The sequence below is a fragment of the Odontomachus brunneus genome, unplaced genomic scaffold (genome assembly GCF_010583005.1).
Source record: "Odontomachus brunneus isolate Ranch 3 - 2012 unplaced genomic scaffold, Obru_v1 Obru_scaffold_007, whole genome shotgun sequence".
NCBI classification, from domain to species: Eukaryota; Metazoa; Arthropoda; class Insecta; order Hymenoptera; family Formicidae; genus Odontomachus; species Odontomachus brunneus.
The window spans coordinates 3,268,035-3,276,451 of record NW_022639457.1 but is presented as its reverse complement, the minus strand read 5'-3'; the positions used below and the strand labels follow the sequence as shown (position 1 = coordinate 3,276,451).

General features: G+C 41.2%; 2 protein-coding genes across 3 annotated transcripts; one reads left to right on the top strand and one right to left on the bottom strand.

Moving 5' to 3' along the window:
• Positions 1 to 499: 499 nt before the first annotated feature.
• Positions 500 to 1,811, top strand: LOC116853975 (TBP-related factor-like). The gene is made up of 3 exons (XM_032835386.1): positions 500 to 766; positions 861 to 1,059; positions 1,362 to 1,811. Exons 1-3 carry the CDS (start codon positions 566 to 568, stop codon positions 1,436 to 1,438), a joined length of 477 nt encoding a protein of 158 aa, XP_032691277.1. The 5' UTR covers positions 500 to 565; the 3' UTR covers positions 1,439 to 1,811.
• A 972-nt stretch (positions 1,812 to 2,783) lies between these two features.
• LOC116853974 lies at positions 2,784 to 4,998 on the bottom strand. 2 transcript variants are annotated; one of them, XM_032835384.1, is made up of 5 exons: positions 4,853 to 4,998; positions 4,190 to 4,279; positions 3,406 to 3,811; positions 3,114 to 3,301; positions 2,784 to 2,932 (listed from the first exon to the last, which is right to left on the bottom strand). In XM_032835384.1, exons 2-5 carry the CDS (start codon positions 4,259 to 4,261, stop codon positions 2,861 to 2,863), a joined length of 738 nt encoding a protein of 245 aa, XP_032691275.1. In that variant the 5' UTR covers positions 4,262 to 4,279; positions 4,853 to 4,998; the 3' UTR covers positions 2,784 to 2,860. The 2 variants fall into 2 exon arrangements, with proteins under 2 accessions (XP_032691275.1, XP_032691276.1); XM_032835385.1 differs by having other exon boundaries at positions 3,406 to 3,766.
• Between the last annotated feature and the right edge of the window lie 3,419 nt (positions 4,999 to 8,417).

The window sequence follows — 8,417 nt, the reverse complement described above, 5'->3', positions numbered from 1 at the left end:
GGGGGGGGGGGGGGGGGGGGGGGGCTTCGTCCCTCCGATTTGATAAAAAAAATATTCTAAAAAAAAAAAAGAAAAATACACCTCACATAGTGTGTTAAGCATGTGTTATTTTTGTGTATGATTCATACGTCCTACCTTGCGTAGGAGTCTTGCTAATCTTTTTAGGATCCATTTTAGTATATAGTAGACTCATACATTTAGTAAGACGAAGATTTAGTAGAACATTCTCCCTTGTGTAAGAGTCTTGCTAATCTTTTCGGTATTAACGATTTTTAGTATGTTGTAGACTTATTTATTTAGTAAGACTAAGATTTAATAGATATATTCATAGAAATATAATGCATTATAGGTACACACATATTTCACATTTGCATACTTTTGCATGTTGCCACAGAGAATATATCTATTAAATCTTCGCCTAATAATTCAACAAAATCGGAAGTAAGGTCTGTAAACTTAATAATTACCCATAATTATTATAACATTGTCAGACACTCGCTAATATAGATATTGACCTTACAGAAATGTTGTATCCACAGTCAACTTGCAGACAGAGCTGAAGCTCATGTATATAAATGTAAGGACAAGAAACTCTGAATATAATCCGGCTAGATTTACTGGATTAGTCATGAGAATACAGAACCCTAGAGCGACCGCATTAATCTTCAGATCTGGCAAATTAGTGTGCACTGGTGCAAGAAACGAAGAGGAATCGTTGCTAGCGACAAAAAAGTTTGCTAGAATAATTCAGAAGCTTGGCTTTCCTGTAAATAAAATTTCACTTTCTTTCTACAGCTACTGATGATCTAGATCTGGGTTTTTGTTAATGGATAATATTACTTTTTTTTTTATTATTGTAGGTGAAGTTTACTTCTTTTACAATACAGAACATTGTTGCAACGTGCGACTTGAAGTTTCCTATTAAATTGGAATCTCTAAATCAAAAACATGGTCAGTTTTCTAGTTATGAACCAGAATTGTATCCAGGTTTGACATACAGAATGTTGAAACCCAGAGTAGTATTATTGATATTTGTAAACGGCAAAGTTGTGATAACAGGTACAGTTGATGTACATAATATACACTTATTATACATGTATACACTGAGAAAAAAATTTACTAAATTTAAAAAAATGTTTATTTGGATACAACTGTGAACATATTTGTTTAAATTAAGTAATTATTTTCTATAATCAAAAAAAGAAATTTATATTTAAAACTTTATTTAATTTTAGAAAATAATTGCTTAATTCAAACAAATATGTTCATAGTTGTATTCAAACAAATGTTTTTTGAAATTTAGTAAATTTTTTTCTCAGTGTAACACTGTCGACATTATAATATGTTTCATACTTTTACAGGAGCAAAAAAACGGAAAGACTTACATGAAGCATTATTTTATATATATCCGATATTGAAAAGTTTTAGAAAGCAGTAGTTATCATTTACTCACGAACAAAACATGTTTTATTAGAATAAAACATGATATAACGCAAAAATTACTGATAAGTAAAAGAGAGAGAGAGAGAACTACATTTCCAGTTACGTGATCATCCTAGATATATATATTCGCATAAAATGAACCAGGTTAGCGTTTTATACATTTATACATTTTTTGTATGAATATGACAGGGAAATATTATTATATCTTAATATCTTATTTATTAAGCTTATAATTTGTTCCTTACATAGGTTAAATAATGTTATTTAATCAGTTAAGAAATGCTTTTACTAGTATATTAGAGCTGTAAATTGTACAAAACTATAATAAATCTTTACACATTTCAAATAAATATACGGTTAAAATGAAATCAGGATTGTGATTAGATGAACTAAGAAAATCGTCTTCTATATCGATACTAATTTACATAAATATAAATTTTTGGTAACAAATGCCGAAGTGTTATGGTTAATAACAACACCATGTGCTATCTTGTTTATTAAAATATATATTTCAGAAACTTTACACAATGAAAATAAACATCAATATCGATATACTATATATATCAAAATAAAATATAATGGAAAAACATAATCGTACAATGTGTGTTGTGTGGACAGTTTTTATACAATGTCTCACTACATTGGAATTATTTTGAATGTTTGCATGTCGACGTCTCGACGTCAATGGTAGCTTTTTTTTCTGGAAAATTTTAACCTACACTTGTGAATATGTTGAAATTTAAGGGAATATTCAATCGCTGTCGGATACAGAAAGGTGTTCCGCGAAAACATCAACGGAGTACTCCCAGAAGCTCTAACTCCGACGAATCTCGCGAAACTGCGCATTACGTCGAGTCGAAAGAACACCGGCACGTACATCAAAAGTTACTCTCGTTTCGTAAACTGAATAATCTGTCGCGTGTAGAGGTACAATCTTTATAATGGTTAAAACGTACACATCTGTATATAATTACATGCTTCTGGCAAAATTTCTATTAACGGCTCTATGAGAAAAGTGTATAGACGTTAATACAGCTGCTGGTAACAGCCATGGTCCATTTAAGAACTTTGTTCGGTGCATTGTCAGACTTGGAAAACATACAACGTCTTTCAATGCTCGACGCTTTAACGCTGCGTAAATGCGTGTGTCTTATATTTATTAGTTATCTGGACGCGTTATCTAATTACACGTCTGATCGATACTGGAATAAAAGCTCCGTTTTTGCTCGATCGGCGTATACATACGTATATGTGTATGCATATACATATCTTTAATTAATGAAACATGTAAGAATTATGCGAAGTGATACGTATGTGTGTGTTTGTGTGTGTGTGTGTGTGTGTGTGTGTGTTGTGTATGCGTATGTATATACGTGTGAATACATTCTTCTTTTTCGAGCCTTTGCTTCCGCAGTCTTTAATCAATCACGTGTATGCCTTTTTTCGCGGCTATCGGCAATTTCTCTCCTTGGAAGAATGGGTTCTCTTCCTGAAATAATAATTTATATATCTTTCTGTCTTCGACATTATGGTCGTTCAATTAATTTTGATCGTTTAATTGAGTGAAAGTCTCCTCTCCAAACAATACACAGGAAATTAAATTTACATAATTTTGAACAAAAATAAACTCGGATTGTTCGGGTATCAATGTGTTATCGCAATACATTTACCTGAAACTGTTCGACGATTTGGTTGAAGTCAGAATTCGAAATATGCATGTTTGACAAGTTGTTACTGTTTCCGGAGTCGCCTGAGCATTCCAACATGTGTTCCGTATCGCACATACAGTCCTGTGCACTCTGGTAGTCGCGACTGAACGCTGCTGTATTCTCGAAATTGGTGAGGCAATTGTTTTCGCCTGTAAAGCAAAAGATTAACGTTCAACTGTATTTCTCATGCGCTACTATCCCTTTCTACATTCACGCATGTCAATCCGAACGAATTCCAAACGAATTCACTCACTTGTGTATCCGACTGGGCAAGGATTCGGCGGAGTGCAATAAGCCGGCAGAGGATTTTCTGTCTTCTCGTCCTTGATTCCCTTCAAGCCGGCCGACTGAATCCTATGCCTGTCGTTTCCCTTGTTGTTATTGACACGCTGATGGCTCCACAGCGTGCTGTGCTGCAGATATTCCTGATCTCGTATACTCGGGTTCGGATTTAACGTGTCGATGCCGTCGTAATCGGCCGGCAATTCCAACGGCAGTTCCTTCGCCTTCTCCGGATATTCCAGAAAGTACGGATCCGGCGCGTCCGCGAACTCGTTTCCGAGCTGATCGATGATCAGCTCTCGCAGAAGAGTGTCGGTCAACATGTGCTCCTCCTGGGGAGTACATCCGAACAGAGGATTACACGGTCTTTGAGAGTCCTGCAAGAAACGGATGAATGACAAAGAATCGACAGGAATTTTCATCTCGCGAGAGCCGCAGGAGGCGGCTTCGCGATCGTTCGATTTTCGCCTCTATCTCTTCGTATCAGTTCAATTCGCACTAGATAAAATTGATAATAAAAAAAGAAGGGAAAAGAGGGAAATGGACTCCCCTTGAAATATCGTTCCTTCAGCAGTTTCTCGACGTCTAATCCAACATTGATTTACGCTACATGGATGTGTCGTCCATATGTTGGAATATGAGAGGAGTGAGAGAGGGCCTTTGGACGTGTGCAAATCGACGCCTTTGTAGGAACGATTCCTCTCGATCCATTCTGATTCATCTTCTTTTCGCAGGACTGCGATTCGCACGATTACCTTGATCGACGGCAGATAGACGTTCGCCTGTGTGGCAACGGCGATCGAGAGGAGCAACATGCAGTACGGCATGGTGGCGGATGTGCGCACCTGTGAAACAGCGCAGAAAGATACCCTTCATTTCAAGCGGATTCTTCGTCTGTTTTCAGGTTCGACGACGTGACGGATCGCTTAATCTCGTGAAGCAAGTTCTAATCTCGTGAAACAAGTTCTATCTCTCTTAAAATAAAAAAAGGTACCTAAAGATACACAAGCTTCCTCACGGAGGTGGTTATCGTCTCAAATATAAATGTGTTCCTTTAAACTGAACCGTTTGAACTGATGTAATAAGTTTGAGCGAAGTAAATATATTTTGCTTCACTCTAACTCATTGCACCAGTGTTCACCGGTTCAGCTGAAAAGAACAGACCTTATATCGCAACGGCGACGTTTCTCACTTGGGAACGATTCCTCGCGCATTCTCGATGATTCTCTTTGCAGAGACGGAGATGTATACGACTCGGATTGCACCAATCGCGCACCACGCCAATCGTATCACGAAGCACCATCGCCAATTTTGCGCTTAATTACATGTATCAAGAGCGGCGTAGGCCCGCGCCTACACGCCACCCTTGAAATAGCGCGGCCCTTGCCTTTTATATTCGCGCGAGGCGCGCAACTCACCGCGCGTGACGACGAGAAGCTGGCCTGCGATAGGGATGCCGGTTCGACACACCTGGTCGTCACACCTCGAGGAGATGCTGCACCGGTTCTCTCGCGTCAGCTGCACACGTTCCTCGCCGCCTCCGCCGCCTTCGCCACCGTCACCGCCGTCGCTGTCATCAGCGGCAGCAGCGACGCGACGAGCGCCCTTCGCGGTCCCGCCGAGTACCAGAGTATTGATTCGCCTACCTCGTCGCCGTCGACCTCCCCTCGTTCACGGGGCCTCCCCGACACGACGTACTCCCACATCCTCCTACGTAGTCGTTACGATCACTTCTCCGCCGAGCAACCCATATTCCATGTAAAATCGAGCGAGTCGCTGCCAAAGGTCACTCGACCACCGTGACCGGCGTGCGTCACGTGGCCGACAATGAAGTCTCTCCTTTCTCTCTTGATTAACGATGAATACAGAGTATTGGCGAGCGGCGAACACCGGAACACACCCCTGTTAGTTAGTCGCGAACGCGAACCGGGTTATTCCCCGGAAATGACTGATGGATCGGAGGGATTCGAGAGGAACCTGGCGATGCGCGAAGCTGAACATTCGGTCCTACGGATTGATTGGCAATTTTTACCTCGTTGTCACATAACGGTGTGACTTGCGCGTTGACGTCACATGAAGAGAACCGCTGTCGCTCTGATGCATTTTAATTCCGAGAAATTTACCGGGAGAAACCTCTGCTTATAATCAATCCGTAATTAATTGCGAAGCTTTGTCGCGCAGATCGAAGAACACGCTTGTTCTCAGAGATGTCTTTTTCTTGACGCTCACGAAACGCATTGGCTATCCGCATATTTGGACCGCACTCGTAAGCGAATCTGCTTTACGTGCGGGACACGTCGTTTGGATAATCTGATATAAAAGTCGTATATCTTCAAGTCCTGCAGCGGCTATAAAGCATCCAAAGTACGCGGTCATTTTGTTTCGCGGGCACGGAGCACGGGTTAACGTAAGAGCGTAATTTCCTTCGGTAGCGAGACGTTCACCGCAAAGCGAATAATTCCTCCCGTTTCCTCAGCTACGTCGTGCGCCATTTTTATCACATTAACCACCTACTACCTCACTACCTCTACAATATCGCTACAAGTTGAAAACGCTCACGTTGCTTTAATTTTTCCTTCTTTTTTCCTCTTTTTTCAGCAAGATATCCAACAAAATTTCAAGTAAAACATTATAAGACTCTGTATATTTAAATTAGCGCCACACGGACAATAATAAAAAATTACTACTTGTCAGCACAATGAAATAAATTACAAAATATAACGGAGACTACACTCCACCGAAAGTTACACCTGTATCAGTAATTGTCTCAAATAAAACAATCTGATTTGAATATAAAGTTAGACGTGAACTTTTCAGTTCTTTTCAGTCAGCGATTATAAACGCGACAGAATCGCGGTTATAAATGTGATGTCACACATATTATATGATTCGAAGAAGAAAATCTAACGATCCAAGTATCTCGCATAGAACAAATTTCAAGCAACGGCTATTAACACGGGCTAGTTTCTCGTATCTAGATAATTCTCGTCATGACAGCAAGACTATTCTTTTTTTGGATGAGGGATAAATCTCGCTTTTGCAATACAGAAATATCTTACATTTTATTCGGCGCGCGAGACGGACGGAGATAAAATTCTGGTTTTCATAAATGACTCGCGGAGAAGTACGGTTGTTTGTCAAGCCGGCGCTCTTTCATTAAGCGCGTCGGCTGTTCGGAGGGTCGCTCGCAAGGACGCAGGGTCCCTCGGAAGATCAAAAGATCCTTCCCCTCTCTCGTTACGGTTGCATATAAACGTCCATTAGTCAGTGTCCCGCATTGCTTGCCAGCAACTCAATTTCCAAAATCAAATTTCCGTTATGCCGTCGTCTCGTCTCTCGCGGATCCTCTTTGTGTGTGTGCGTATTCGTCGCGTGAAAACCACCCTTTTCGCGGTGTCTCCGCTCGAATCGCTCCTCAGCGAATTTGCCAGTCCTCCTAAAATTTCGAAAGATTGTCGAAAATTGTTTTCGCCGCCAAGCTCGCGGCATTTTGACGTGATTTCGCTGCTATTTGTCAGCGCGGTGATCGGTAAATATAAGCGGTAATAATAAGCGGGGCAATCGGTGTCGCCGACGTGTCCCGAGGGAGAGAGTATCAGGACATTCTTGAAGCTGCTGGTGCTTTCCCAGCGCAGCATCCGGACGGCTTGTCGGAATCCTTCGTACGAATAAAAGTCTTCGCGTCTTAGGCGGATCCTAATGCCGCGGATTCCTGCACAATCAGGATTACATGCACGCGTAAGCGACGTCCGTGTGATGTGTGGTATCTGGAGAATGTTTGGTCGCGCTGCACGACAAATCGAATTGTATTTTACTCTTTTTTTCTTTGTTTTCAAGTGCGACAGCACATCGCGGCATCGTGTTTTTGGGGATACACGCGATACGTATCGCGGTTGATAACAGCGTGACCGGAAGTAAAATCGCGCGGGACGATCTTGTCACGCTTGACGCGACATTTCATATGGGTGGATCAATGTGGTGGAGTTGTCCACGTGCATCCGGTGAATATGCTCTTTTATGTCCTTTGGGAATATATAATGTGTTTCTTAAAATTTTTACATTTCTGCATCGCGCCCTTTGACATTTGTCCTTGTTTACCACAGATTAAAATATCGCTTATTGATGACTACCCAGATAGCACAAATAATTCAAAAAGAATTTAGTCGTATATTACCAATTTTTAATTAATTTTTAAATGCAAAAAGAATTCTTTTTGCTGAACTGAACTCTGAAGAATTCTTTTTATATCTGAAAATAAACTTAGAATTGATGACATATGACTAAATTCTTTTAGAATTCTCTTTGAATTCTCTATGCTATCTGGGTATTGATAACAATACTTGGCAATTCCACGCATTCTGCGGATAATTCTCGGACGCAAAATAGCTTCGATTTATCATTATAGCGTCGCCCGCGCCAACTTTATCCGCGATTATTGAGCGGGACAGAGGAAGATGAGTACGCAGGCCAAAACTCGAGGAATACCGTTTCCCGAGAAACTCGCAGGGTAAGCCGGGAGGCAATTGAAACGTTAATGGAGTCGTCGCTCCTAAGTGTTGCGCGCGCTGAGGAACAAATTTCAGGCGTGTTTTCCTCCCTTTCAGAACTCTCTGTGTCCGTTTCCTCGGTGTTCCTGACTCAAAATCAAAATCCCCCAGCATGTTGTGTTTCGTACAAAGCGCGAGCTGCAGAAAAGGATATTTCATTTCTCCGGATATCGCATGCTTTCATCTGTGTATTCCATTTAAAATGCAATTGTTCGGAAAAAAAAGAGAGAAAGACAAGGGAGGAGATACAAAGCTGTGTGTCATCACATTTCATCGTGCCTCGTATCGAATAACCAATCGAGATGAGTTAATAAACGAGCGCCGTTGAGACAGACAGCGCGCGGTCGGTTCAGCCGCGAACGACAGCGGCTGACGAGAAGAGCTACCGCTGCCATCAGAGCATCTCCGGAATTCTTCCCTCGGCGAGATAGCAGAT

Excerpts from the sequence above, each read along its gene's own strand:
- LOC116853974 (XM_032835384.1), bottom strand. The coding sequence starts at position 4,261 with ATGCCGTACTGCATGTTGCTCCTCTCGATCGCCGTTGCCACACAGGCG. Across the intron at positions 3,812-4,189 it reads TCTATCTGCCGTCGATCAAG|GACTCTCAAAGACCGTGTAA; the intron begins GTAATCGTGCGA and ends CGTTTCTTGCAG. Across the intron at positions 3,302-3,405 it reads TTGCCCAGTCGGATACACAA|GCGAAAACAATTGCCTCACC; the intron begins GTGAGTGAATTC and ends TTTGCTTTACAG.
- LOC116853975 (XM_032835386.1), top strand. The coding sequence starts at position 566 with ATGTATATAAATGTAAGGACAAGAAACTCTGAATATAATCCGGCTAGA. Across the intron at positions 767-860 it reads TTCAGAAGCTTGGCTTTCCT|GTGAAGTTTACTTCTTTTAC; the intron begins GTAAATAAAATT and ends TTATTATTGTAG. Across the intron at positions 1,060-1,361 it reads CGGCAAAGTTGTGATAACAG|GAGCAAAAAAACGGAAAGAC; the intron begins GTACAGTTGATG and ends ATACTTTTACAG.